Genomic DNA, 14,613 nt, shown 5'->3' on the forward strand with positions numbered 1-14,613 from the left:
ACCATAATACTGATTTCCACACTGGTGACAGTTAACAATTAGGTTGATCTAGCATATACTACTGATCTCTGGTTTTCTGGTTAATAAGAAGTATCTCATTAAATCACTTAAATTAGTAATGGAAATCAAAGGAAAGCAGCAACCCCAAGCTTAAAATAGAAACAAATCAACTAGAAGCCTAAGGCAAACATGCTTGTCTCAAAACCACACAATTTCCAGAACCACATTCTCAAGATAGACTATAACCTTCTAAAACAATCCTTACGAGCTAATTAGTAAACCTTTGAGAGTTGCAGATACAGGAAAATCACTTGCTGTGAGTTATATATATTCCAGAAATGTCAGGATATTTGAAAAATTCTGGAGACAGGTTGCTCCATGTTTTAAGCTTGACCAAAATAAACCTTTACTTAAAACATCAAACAATTTGTAGGCTGCACACACTGAGGATCCAGGAGGTCAGGAGAGAAGAAGCTAAAACAGTAATACAGAGAGTCAGGTTGTTACAAAGATCAGCACACTGTTGTCCTATCTTTCTTTCCTAAAGTCTGATGTCAATTTGTACAGTAAGGACTTCTCAAGATGAAGGATGTAAAAACAAAACACAACCAGTTCCCTAACTATTAAGAAAGAGGAGTCTTAACTAGTACAAGGATTTAGAATTCATTAGTATCAATTATCTTGAGAACAGTACATTGAAGATAGGATATCTTCTTTAAAATGGATTCTCCTCCAGTACTTTTAGGCTGCTAAGGAACCTGGAGCCTGGAGGTTCTCAATGGTTCTTTTTGCCAGGGTATAGCTGAAGGTGGGAAAAATGGACTAATTCACAAGCATAAATAACCTTTAAAGATGGCAATATAAATAAGTTTTGTGGCAACCAAAGAATACTTTTTCAATAGCTGTTTGTCAGGTGAGATACAGCAAAGCGTTCATTATGAATAACCCCTTACAGGAGAACTGATGAATACAAGGATCTTGTGGTCTTTGGGTAGATAAAAGGGAAAAGATGAAATAGGTCTCACAGAAAGTCAGAGAAAAGATAAGGCAGGCCTACAGAGATGTAAGGTAAGTCTAAAAATAAAAACTAAAAGATACAACTATTGAAAGTATAGGACAATGAGAAAGTTAAGTCTAGATTACAGTTCCATAAGGAAGTTAAGATTAAAAGAACCCGGGGCGCCTGGGTGGCTCAGTGGGTTAAAGCCACTGCCTTCGGCTCAGGTCATGATCTCAGGGTCCTGGGATCGAGACCCGCATCGGGCTCTCTGCTCAGCAGGGAGCCTGCTTCTCTCTCTCTCTCTCTCTCTCTGCCTGCCTCTCTGTCTACTTGTGATCTCTCTCTGTCGAATAAATAAATAAAAATCTTAAAAAAAAAAAGATTAAAAGAACCCCCACAAGCTAAAAAGGGACATATTCAAGGGAAAAGAACTAGAGCTGGTATTATGCATCATAACATCTTGAGACTGAATAACGTTTCAATGGGGACCCACCAGTTCATGTCATAAAATCACATTTTTTTTTGCCACCAAAATAGCAGGGGAAAAACATTAGAACAATCAAGTATCTGGTACTCTTTGTTGCCATGAAAAAAAGAAGAAAACCCCACTCATTTTAGCAATTTTAAATGCTAATTTTTATTTACTGCTAACTGTGCAAAGGACAACAATTCAATACTGTGCAGTAAAACAGTTACATAAATCCAATATCAAAGAGCATATGGAATAAATCTAAAGCAGAGCACCAGGTGCCTTCAAAACTGATTAATATCACAGAACATAACTCAGTTCAGACAATTCTTAAGAAGCCCGAAAAACTCTCTCATTTAATATTTAGTTATCCAGAAGCAAATGTTCATTTTTTTATTTTCTAGAAAAAAGTCGAGTTATTCCAATTTTGCATGGTTTAATATGATGTGTGACATCTGAACCAAGGAAATAGTTTGTAGGATTTATTCCTTTTATCAACTGGAACCATCAGCTAATACAAAGTTGACAAGCTGGCTGACAGGAAAAGAGCTGATGAAATATGTTCAATATGGGGCTAGCCTGTACATCCATCTCAATTTCTTTATCCACAACCCAAAGTAATATTCCTTTATTTAAAGTAGTATTTTAAATCAAAAGATAAAATAATCTTAAAGACAGATAAGATACAACAGTAATCACCCTAACCACCTAAATCACTTAAACACTAACATAAAATACTTTTTAAAAACTAAAACAGCAAAAAATGGCAGTGCAAGAGTACTTCATACTGCTCAATCTTACATATTCTGAGGTAGGTAATGAGAAGCTGAGGGAGGTGAAGCAATATAGCCAACTGGCCCAGGATTCATAGCACCATGAATTTGAGAAGAACCACCATATGCTGCACCAACTGGATGCCAAGGGGCAACATAGGGATAATCTGGCACAACAGGAAGACAGGAATCAAAACCTGGCAAAGGTGGTGGCCCATAGGGATCTGACATCATTGGATAATAGAATGCTCCATGAGGGACAGATGCAGGGTCAGCATTTGGAAAAGTACCTGAAACAAAGAATGCATAATATAGTACACACTTTATATACAAAGATTTACTAAAACATCAACATAAATGGATGTTCAGGTAAAAGTGAAACTTAGCACTAACTATAGGAAAGATCCGCAGCAAATGTGGCAAGAATACTTTTATTTTAATTAATTAATTAATTAGTTAGTTAGTTAGTTAGTTAGAGAGGGAAAGAGGTGGGGAAGGAGCAGAGACAGAGGGGAAGAACCTCAAGCAGGCTCCATGCCTAGCATGGAGCCCAACGCAGGGTTCGATCTCTTTGACCCTGAGATCATGACCTGAGCAGAAATCAAGAGCTGGAAGCTTAGCCGGCTGAGCCATCCAGGCATCCCAGAGCACCTTTGATATGAACATTAAGGACTAAAGCAGGCTGCTAGAAGATTATATGAAAATTTTCTAATTATAAAAATTTAAATGTATGTGTGTGTATAATGGGTCAAATGTAGTCTACCTAAAGATAGCTATCTTTCTGGGATGATTTAGGTACCTACAGACTAAATACATACAAGAACATTCTCTAGAGTCCTTCTAGTCACTTAAGTTCTCATAAGGGTAATTCCCAATTAAGTCATCCAATAGTTTCCCCACTGTGACACATATTTTCCAAATAACCATTATGTATTACTTTAGCAATTAAAAACTCTGGTGTGTATACAATCTGGTCTATACTTGAAGGTTCTTAAGAGCATCCTACTTTAAAAAAAAAAAAGGGCGCCTGGGTGGCTCAGTGGGTTAAGCCGCTGCCTTCGGCTCAGGTCATGATCCCAGGGTCCTGGGATCGAGTCCCGCATCGGGCTCTCTGCTCAGCAGGGAGCCTGCTTCCCTTCCTCTCTCTCTGCCTGCCTCTCTGCCTACTTGTAATCTCTGTCTGTAAAAAAAATAAATAAAATCTTAAAAAAAAAAAAAAAAAAAAAGAGCATCCTAAAGACCAAACATTTAATGCTGAATGTCATTAAGATCCTGGCAACGCTTTAATTTTACACCACTTTTGCTACCATGAGTCAGTTTTAGTGGAAACAGATGTAGTTCTGTCCTTGCTATAGTGACTATGTAAATATTAAAAAGGAGTCCTTCATTACCTGGGATTATGTAGATGAGCACACTCTGTGGAATGAAGACTGCCACTGTCTCATGGTTTACAATTAAAAATAGTTCTATAGGGGCGCCTGGGTGGCTCAAAGGGTTAAAGCCTCTGCCTTCAGCTCAGGTCATGATCTCAGGGTCCTGGGATCGAGCCCCGCATCGAGCTCTCTGCTCAGCAGGGAGCCTGCTCCCCACCCTCTCTCTGCCTGTCTCTCTGCCTACGTGTGATCTCTCTGTCAAATAAATAAATATTTTTTTAAAAAACCCAAATTACTTTTAAAAAAATAGTTCTATAAAAGGTACATGGTACTAAAATGCAATGAAGGTCGACACTTTAATTTTTATTACAATGGGCCATATCACATGAACACTAGGTGAACAGCAGGGCTAAGATCTGTAGTACTAATATTTCCAAACCATTAATAGGCTTCAAATAAAGGGAGAAACAGAAGGAAATTCACATTTTTCACATGCACCAGGCACAGTATACTTCTATATACATATAATTTATCTCATTTAGTTCTTACAGCAACCCTGGCAAGTCAGATTATTTCCCATTTTACAGAAAATCAGGCTTAGGGAGGTAAAGTAACTAGCTGAGATCATAAGCATTAAGCAGCAGTACTGGAATGTGAGCCAGATGTGGTTTGATTAGTCTACATAATTTTTTTCTACCTCCTGCCGATTCCTTCCAAGAAGGGCAGTCAAGATCCCATTCTAAACCCTTTAAAAATGCCTCTCCATCTATACTATATTGTTAACTCATACAGCAACCACCTTTATGGTCTGGCACAGTGGTCTCAAACTTTTTGGTCTCAAGATCCCTTTACACTCTTAAAAATTAAGGATCTCAAACAGCTTTTGTTTATGTGAGTTATTTCAATATTTACTGTATTAGGAATTAAACTGAGAAAGTTAAATTTATTAACTCCTATAAAAATAAGTTTATATTCCAAAACAAAAATATTGTGAGATAAGTGTCATTGTTTTATATTTGTGCAAATCTTGAATATATGGCTTAATAGAAGACAACGGGATTCTCACATCTGCTTCTGTACTTAACCAACTGTGGTATGTTGTTTTGAAGTATATGATGAAAATATGGCCTCATACAGATATGCAGCTGGAAGAAATCTTTTAATAATCAGTCTTTTCAGATAATTAGATATTCTTTGATGCTACACCAAAACTAGGTAAGTGGTAGTTGCCAAAGTAAGTAGCAATGTGGACTTTTCATACTCTCTCAACATTGAAATCCATAGTTTACCTTATGCTTTGAATTTATCTTTTACAAAATTATACATAGGTAACACCATGCATTGGTAATTGGAAAAGTATTATTTTACTGTGGTACACAGATCTCCCAAATGTTAACACATTTTATTATACAATGTGAAAAACCACATTCAGTAAAAGCCCCATCTTTTTTTTAAGCTTTTTTTTAAAGTGATCTCTCCACCCAACATGGGACTTGAACTCACAAGCCTGAGATTAAGAGTTGCATGCTCTACTGACTGAGCTAGCCAAGCGCCCCAATAGCTCCATCTTATTAGAAAAGTACTGAGAAGCTGTCAAGTTCATAGCAGCAGATATAAGTTTTCCAAAATTCTAATTTTTATTTGAAAGCTGAGATTTTTATCTTTGTTTTTTTCCAAGATTTACTTATTTGAGAGAGAGAGAGAGAGAGAAAGAGAGAGACTGTGGACAAGCGTGCATGGATGGAGGGGTAGAGGGAGAGGGGAAAAAAAGCAGACGCCCCGCTGGACATGTAGCCCAAGATCCTGACCTAAGCTGAAATCAAGAGCCAAATGCTCAACTGACAAAGCCACCCAGGCTCCCCAAGGAATTTTTATGTTTGACAACAAATACTATCGGTTGTTTTTTTCTTGAAGTGACAGGCTCATGTTATTTGAGAAAATGCCTACCAGATCCACAAGTCTAAATAACCCTAGTTTGTCTATCATTCAAGTAAAAATAGTCTTGCATGAAAAAAATTAGTTCAGCTCATTAGTCAACCTCACAAATTCTTTTAAGTTAATCATATTTCAGTATGTATGATATTTTAGGAATAGTCCCCATTTTGTCACACAGAATATTACATACAATTATTCAAAGATAAATATTTAGTAAAAATAACGTTTTTGATTAAAACCAAAAGTTACTGACATCTTCATATCAGGACTGTATATGGTAGTGAAGGCACTGTTTAGTGACCCTCCCTTGATTTGTGCTTGGGTGGCAGCAGTTTTACTACTACTGATTTTTGAATCCTCAATGCAAAATGTGACAGTGAAGAGACAAATAAAATCTCTAAGATATGTGTAATATATGATGAATACTTTTGGCTTCATGGATCCCTTAAAAAGGTCTGAAGAACTCCAAGGGTCCACATACCATGCTTTAAAAAAACATGAGCCTAGTGGCACCTGAGTGGCTCAGTCAGTTAAGTGTCCAACTCTTGATTTCGGCTCACGTCATCATCTCAGGGTCGTGATATTGAGCCCTGCATCAGGGTCGCACTAAGCGCAGAGCCTGTTTAGAATTCTCTTCCTCCCTCTGTCCCTCCATCCCTGCTCACACTCACTCTCTATAACAAACAAGAAAACATGGGTCTAGAATATGGACCAAATGAGATATTTGAAGGTTATTATTAAATTACACATAATAAAGTCCAATTGTCCTTCTTGCAGGCACTCTCATTACATACTCACCATTTGTTGATGCTTCCACCTGTGTGCCTTCTTGTCTCCCCACCTCGCCATACAACTGAGGAACTGTCTGCTCTACCAGAGGAGATGGCTCAGAATAGACTGGATAATTCTCTACATGAAGATGCTGCTGCTGCTGCATCTGTGGCACATAGACCATGGAGTGCCAATAGTTGTGGTGATAGCACTTGGGTGAGAAAGAAAGAAACACTTTACTATCTCTTTTCTTAAAGTAGTACAGAGTTCCTCACTTAAAAAAAAAAGTTGGGCTATGATTTTCAGGTAGAGTAGCATTTTTGACCTAAAAGAACATTTGGAAAATCTATTCTCTACTACAACTTTAAGACCTTTTGCAGCATCTGTATCTCCTATTTGAATACATGAATTCTTTTAAGAAGGCATCCTAAGGAAATTACAGATATACACAATGATCTGTATACCAAGATGTCTTTCCTAGCACTATTTTAAAAAACAAAATAGGGTGGAATATGTTACAGGGATGAAAGGTACAGCATAAGACATATATAACCCATGGTACTGTAATAGCGTTGTATGGTGACAGATGCCTACATATGTGATGAGCACAACATAGTGTATAGACTTATTAAATCACTACACTGTACACCTGAAACTAATATAACATTGTATGTTAACTAAAAAAATAAGAGTGAACCACCCAAATATTCAACAATAGAGAACTGGATGAATTATGACATACCCGTGATGGGATATAATACAGGCAATTAAAGAAATTATGTTGTTAAATAATTAAGGAAAAAATGCTCATATTGTTAACTTAAAAAAAATTACAGAGCCTAGTCAACTATTTTGTAAAAGAGATAAATAAGCTATAAGGAAATGTATCACAGTGTATAGTGGTTGTACATATGATTTCGATTTTCTTTATACTTTAGTTCACAAGTACTATAATGAATGCTATTACTTTTAATATAAAATGCCTCAGACATCTAATATGACTTATAATGTTTCCACATGTAATTGTAATAAACTAACATAACTGAAGGTGCAAGTAGTTTATATTTTCAATTCTTGAAACTGCATTTGGGAAATAGTCTCAAAGAACAAAAAACCTATTCACTATGCTTAATTTATAAATGTGTGCCAGTTGGAGAAGATAGTTTTCTGGAAATGAAATGCCCAACATTTTAGTGAAATCAGAGTCTGGGAATACGAACTAATCTAAGCATTATCCAGGAGTCTGTCTAGTTTACTATCATCTGCCAAATCTTAAAATCCATCATTGCATTTTAGGAAATATGCCATCTTGTTATATCAGAAGTCAGGTGTATTTCAGGGGGGAAATGACATCTGAAAGAATAAAATAAAAGAGCTCTTACCTGAAATCAGAGACACTTTTCAGGGTATTAAGATATTTGTCAGTACCCCACCCTTCTACAATTCAGGGGAGTGGTGAAAATCAATGTTTGGTAAATATCTATGAACACATAACTGCTTTAAAAATAATAGAGCCCTTTAAATATCTTTGAATCAGTCCAATTACTTTTCATATAACATGTAGAAACAACCATAAAAATGTTTCAGGCAAGACAAATGATCCATTTATTACTGAAACAGAAAAACACAGTGAAGGGTTGGCACATATATGATGCTAAATATGGAGGTCAATAAATGCTTAAGTTGTGTTGCTTAGAGCCCCCACTTGCCATAATTTAACAACTATTTTATAAGAGGAACTGAAGCACTGGGAGGGTCAAGTACAAAACTGATTTATATCATCTTCAGAATTATCTTCTAAAGACAACTTTTAGGCTCCTCACAGTGTTCGTGGCTTTTAAAGTTTGAGAGTCTGATTATCAAACCAGCTTACATTTTTAATCTAGAGTTTGTCAAAGCAATTTTATCATGACTTACCTGCAATCCCAGATTGAAATAGTACTGCAAAACTTTTGTATCTAAAATTAAAAATCTTAATTTTAAAAACTAGAAGACATAAGCAATTAGAACTACCACTTAAGAGCCTTTTTGAGTATTAGTTATAAATGTAGTCTTCCTGCATCAACATCACCCTCAATTCTACCTTATAGTAAATGACCACTTACCTGCCACTACAGGTAAGATCATTTTCTGATGCAAGGTTTAATTACCAAATACATATTTTATTTCTAGTCTTAATATTGGGCAGAAATACTACTCTGCTAATATTTAGAAAGAATCCAGTAAAGCCATTCTCTTGCTTATCTCAAGAGTAAAATCAAGACTTTATTCTTGAGACAAGCAATTTAGTACATAACCAATCATAATGGTCTTCTGTTAATAGAGCTACTACACAGTACAAACTCATGCTCTACTAATGCCATGATTAATGTTGCCTAATAATGTAACTAGCACTGTATGAAACAATTCACCTCTCTTTTACTTAACATGACTAACATACCATACCACTATAACTCCAAAAAGAGGAGGCAGTAAGAAAGGTAACTCAAAATAGTTTATATCCTAAGGTGATAAAAACTTCTCCATAGAACTTAACATATTTCACAATAAAAACTAGATGTATGGGAGAAGAGGGAATAATCGTAGCATTCTAATTGTATCTCTAAATGTGTTTTTATTGATTGGCCTGGGATCTATACATTCTTCTAAGTAACTTGAGTCCCACTAACAAACTTCAAGTAAACCCCTCTTTCTTAAATTGGAGACCTCTGATATGTAGAAATATATTTACTACCATTTTAAAACAATCAACTTTTATATTTTGAACCATTATGTGGGAGTATAAAGACTCCACAGTAAATAGGAGTATAGGAGTATAAAGGTTAAACTAAAGAATATCAAAAGATAATAGCAGGAAGCAAATTCACAAATGGCACAGTATTCCATTCCTTGGTGTGTGTATGTATGTTCACACAGAATTTGTATACAAATGGCCATAGCAGTATTATTCATGGCAGCAAAAAGGAGAAAACAACCCAAATGTCCATCAACTAATAGATAATAAAATGTGGCATACCCATACAATGGAATATTATTCAGCTATAAGAAAGAAGTACAGATACATGCTATAACATGGATGAACCTTGAAAATATCATGCTAAGTGAAAGAAGCCAGTCACAAAAGACCACATATTGCATGATTCATATATGTCAAATGTCCAGAAGAGCCAAATCTTTAGACACACAAAGTAGAAGAGTGGTAGCCCAGGGGAATGAGAAATGACTGCTAATGGGTACAGGGTTTCTTTCTGGGGTGATGAAAATGTTCTAGAAATAGTGGTGATGATTGCACATATTTGTGAATATACTAAAAACCACTGAATTGTACACTTCAAATGGGTGGCTTTTATAGTATGTGAATTAGATCTCAAGCTGTTTTTAAAAAAGGAGCACAGAAAGGGACTATAAAAACTCAAAAACATCACTTTGAAATATAATGGAGGATATCATGAAAATAACCAGATTTTAACAGAAAAATGGGAGACTGGAGGGGGAAGAATTTGAATAGATCACGTCAGAAGATGTTTAGAAGTAAAATAATCAGGCGCAGAATTCTTACAAAACTAGCAAGAGATAAGGGGCGCCTGGGTGGCTCAGTCAGTTAAACATCTACCTTTGGCTCAGGTCATGATTGCAGGGTCCTTGGATCAAGCCCTGCATTGGGCTCCCTGCTCATCAGGGAGTCTACTTCTTCCTCTGTCCTCCCCGTGCTTGTACTCTCTCTAAAATAAAATCTTTTTAAAAAAGTAGAAAAAGATACAACTTTGGAAAAATGACCAGCAGTTCCTTGTATAACTAAACACACACCTTTCTATGACCTATAAATTCCACTCCTAAGTACCGCCCAAAGGTAATGAAAATATAGGTTCATAAAGACTTTTTCTAAGAATATTCACAGCCTTATTCACAAAAGCCCCAAAATGTAAATACCCCAGATATCTACCAACAAAAGAATGAACAGGAATTTTTTTAAATTATTTATTTGACAGACAAAGATCACAAGTAGGCAGAGAAGCAGGCAGAGAGAGGAGGAAGCAGGCTCCCCGCTGAGCAGAGAGCCCGATGCGGGACTCGATCCCAGGACCCTGAGATCATGACCTGAGCCGAAGGCAGAGGCTTTAACCCACTGAGCCACCCAGGCGCCCCTGAACAGGAATTTTTAAATATTTTTTTTTTATTTGGGGAGTGAATGGGTGGCTGAGTCAGTAAGTGTCTGCCTTCGGCTCAGGTCATGACCCCAGGGTCCTGGGATCGAGCCCTGCCTCAGGTTCCCTGCTCAGCAGGAAGACTGCTCCCTCTCCCACTCCCCCAACCTGTGTTCCCTCTCTCGCTGTGTCTATCAAATAAATAAATAAAAATAAAATCTTTTTTAAGTTTTTGTTTTTTTTTTTTTAAATTTGAGAGGGCGAGAGAGAGAGCATGAGCTGGGGGAGAGACAGAGGCAGGCTCCCCACTGAACAAGGAGCCCAACATAGAGCAGGACCCTGGGATCATGACCTGAGCCAAAGGCAGACACTTAATGGACTGAGCCACTCAGGTGCCCCTAAATGGGAATTTTTATACAATGAAATACTGAGCAATAACAGCTAATGGACTACTGATACATGCAATGATATGGTAGAATACCAAAAATATAAGGCTGAGTTTAAGAAGCCTACCATAACAAGTATATACTGTATATTTATATGAAATTTCAAAACAAGTGAAACTGACAAAAAAAATCAAACAGTGAGTACCTCTTGAGGGTAAGTAGAGGCAGGGGTAGAAAAAGACTGGGAAGGGGCACGAGTTAACAGTGAGATAATGGTATTATTTTATATTTTGATGGGGATGTGGGTTACACAAAGGTGCATCTACTCATTTCTCAAAACGCAGCAAGTATACATTTAAGATCTGTACATTACAACTTTACATCAAAAGAAAAAAATAAACTCCAAACTCTACTTAATGATGTGTATGCTGAAGGTTTTTTTTTTAAATTATTTTTCTATTAACATATAATGTATTATTTGCCCCAGGGGTACAGGTCTGTGCATCATCAGGCTTACACATTTCACAGCACTCACTGGTGAATAGCACATACCCTCCCCAAAGTCCATAACCCAGTCACCCTATCCCTAACCCCCACCCCCCAGCAACCCTGTTTGTTCGTGAGATTAAGAGTCTCTTAAGGTTTGTCTCCCTCCCAACCCCATCTCGTTTCATTTTTTCTGTCCTTAACCCCCATGACCCCCCACCCTACCTCTCAAATTCCTCATATCAGAAAGGTCATATGATATACGCTGAAGTTTTTATGGTGAAGAATGTTGATGTCTGCAATTTACTTTGGAATGCACCAAAATTGAAATGGATGACTTGATGGACAAGGAGATGGATGGAAGGAAAGACAGGCAGATCTGTGATAAAGCAAGTATAGTTAATGGATAGAATCTAGGTGGTGAATACATGAATATTCATATTGAAATTCAAGTTTCATGTATAGTATATTTGAACATTTTCTTTCTTTTTTTAAAAGAATTTATTTATTTATTTATTTATTTATTTGAGAGAGAGAGAGAGAGGTAGTGAGAGAGCACGACGAGCACAGAAGAGAGGGAGAAGCAGGCTCCCCACTTAGCTGGAAGCCTTACATGGGGCTCCATCCCAGGACCCCAGGATCATGACCTGGGGCAAAAGCAGACGTTTAACCTACTGAACCACCCAGGTGCCCCTGGTTTTTTCAAAATGAAATGTTGGGAAATGCAAAATCACCATTATGTGGTCACAGAATAGATCTTGGGCAGGGATAGGTAAGTGAGAGAAGAGGAGTGAAGGGATTAGGGTTTAGATACTGGGTAAATCAGGCAGAAATGAAGCACTATTAACAAAATAGAAAGCCAAGGAGTCAGTGTTTTGCCCAGCCTGGAAAGAAGAAAGGGGAGATAAAAGATGAGGAATTTCATTAAAGATAAGAGTTTGAAATGAAAGAAAAAAAGCCAAGTGAAAATGTCTACAAAGTAGCTAGGGGTAAGTAACAAATTTCAGAGGCCAGGACCAGATAGATTTACGAATCATGTATATAAAGATGATAATGAAGTTGTAAGGTAGAGAAAAAGAACAGCATGGAATTGAAGATTTTGGTTACTACGCAGGAGTTAAAAATAGAGAAGCAGCTAGAAAAATCTAGAGAATTTTACAGCAAAGAAGTATAAACAAGCTACAAACAACTTTCAACTACAATTCTCTTGAGAGACAAGCCAAACTGAGGAGTTAACAAAGAACTTTCAATGGAAAGCTACTTCTTAGTTTAATTAAACAAGACCACATGACTAAAATCTGAAGCAAATCAGACCCCCAATTCCTCAAAAAAAAACCCACAAACTTCTCAAACTTCAAAATTCACTTGGAATCCTAAATATCAACGGCTATAACAATTTCATACACTTATGGTAGGAATTTAAGAAATGGAGAAATTTTGGTATCAATTCCTGCTTTTCAAAAAAAAAAAAAAAAGTTGAGAGAACAAAGAGAAAATGTTCCAGACAGACTTGTAGCTATCCAAAAAACTATCCACTTCTTGACTATGGAGAAGTTTTTATCAGCTTTTAATTCCTTCTTTTTTTAGTCATTTACCTGACATTATGCTCTCAGGTCAATTTCCATTTGGACCCTACCCCCAGTAGACAACGAGAGAGAGATATGCTCTAAAAAAAAATTCAGACTAAATAACCCTCACACAAGTCTCAGAATCTCCTTACCTTGAGGCAGATCACTGCCACTTGGATCACAGGAATAAGGTGGAGGTGGTGGTGGTAAGTTTGAAGCCTCTCCCACCTCAAGAGGAGGAGGTGGAGGTGGTAAAGAACCAGCAGCAGCAGGAATAGGAGCAGAAAGGTATGGATAGGATGGTGAAGCAATCACTAAAAAAAAAAAAAAAAAAGTAGCAAATGCACAACTGTAACACCTTATAAGGAGTAGTTCATCTTCTACTTTTGTGTCCCCAATATGGTCAAACAATTCTAATTCTTATGGTTTGACTTAAAAATTTAGAAGGTGAATTGCCCACATTCTTAGACATGCCAGTTGAAACTGGGAGCTCCTTACAGGTTATTTTGAGTTAAAGTAATTACTTGAAATTAAAAGGAAAAAAAACTGGAAGTTGCACTTTTGACCATCAAGACTTTAAAAAAACATCAGCTAACAAGTACATAAATGAAATACCATTAAAGTAAAATTTTTACTTAGCTTAACACAAAGTTAAGGATGTTTTCAGCCTTCTGCCATCGTTAGTCAAATCACAAGATGTAGAAGCTAATAAGAGAGACTAAGTTACACATATCACAGATTTAAGTAATCCTTGAAGGTTTCTACTTCATAGCATCACTGGAATATTGGGCATTCTAAACCATGACAGTTCTAATTCTAAGGACACACAGAATCTAACACAGGCTAGATGACATATCTTATCCCTTTGACTTTCTATACCTGTGGCTATAGGAAAAACAATATTCATTCAGGAGTTTCAATTTTTGACGTAAGAAATTCAAATATAATTATGTTTAAATATGAATACATTCTTCCTCTATGAAGACAAAGGAAATGAAACTGTTCCAACATAGTAAAAATAAATATCTCCTATACACATACCAGATAAATTTGTTAGATTTGGTGATACAACCATTCAATTCAATCATTTTAGCCAACTTAGACATTTAAGTACTGAATTTATTGTGTTACCTGCACTATAATTTTAACCCTGAGAAGTAGAGAAACCTTAGTCTCATTGTTCAATAAAGATTTAAGTTCAGAGTTGTAGAACACTTAAGTTTAGTACAGGAACAGTGTACATAAGCTGAATTTGTGATTCTGATAATTTAGCAAGGGGAATTTAAGGTCAAGTATTAGAAATAATCCTTGTTTTTATTCACCAACATAAATACTTACAATAGCCTTTATACAGTTACAGGCTAACAGCGACAGGGGATGTCTTAGGGTGATTTAAAACTTGGATAAACAACTCTACACCTTGTCCAATCTCAGAAATGGGCACCAAAAATGATTCTTACCGTATCTAAATTAAACAGTAAAATTTTAAAACATGCTCAACTGTTTTTGGAGTTTTGTCATGTATGTAGAAATCTCCACTTTCACAAATTTAGAAGAAGCATTTAATTTTTAGAATTTATCTCCAAATATTCAAAAGGGTTTATAAATTTGTTTTCTATAAAGTAATGGCTTTTTCAACAAAGCTCCACTTATATTCCTTTTAAACTAGCATTCAAATCACACCATTTAAAAAAAATAAATTAGGAA

General features: G+C 36.3%; 1 protein-coding gene across 1 annotated transcript in view; it reads right to left on the reverse strand.

Moving 5' to 3' along the window:
- Positions 1-1,612: 1,612 nt before the first annotated feature.
- The window catches only part of LOC111160985 (ALG13, UDP-N-acetylglucosaminyltransferase subunit), a 67,729-nt gene continuing 54,728 nt past the window's right edge, over positions 1,613-14,613 (reverse strand). Inside the window, 4 exon segments of the mRNA XM_022524402.1 lie at positions 1,613-2,532; positions 6,349-6,532; positions 8,239-8,279; positions 13,059-13,220. Of these exon segments, the coding sequence (XP_022380110.1) occupies positions 2,267-2,532; positions 6,349-6,532; positions 8,239-8,279; positions 13,059-13,220 (653 nt within the window). The 3' untranslated portion in view covers positions 1,613-2,266.

Source organism: Enhydra lutris, unplaced genomic scaffold (genome assembly GCF_002288905.1).
Source record: "Enhydra lutris kenyoni isolate GAN:26980312 unplaced genomic scaffold, ASM228890v2 scaffoldscaffold80, whole genome shotgun sequence".
In the NCBI taxonomy this organism is placed as follows: Eukaryota; Metazoa; Chordata; class Mammalia; order Carnivora; family Mustelidae; genus Enhydra; species Enhydra lutris.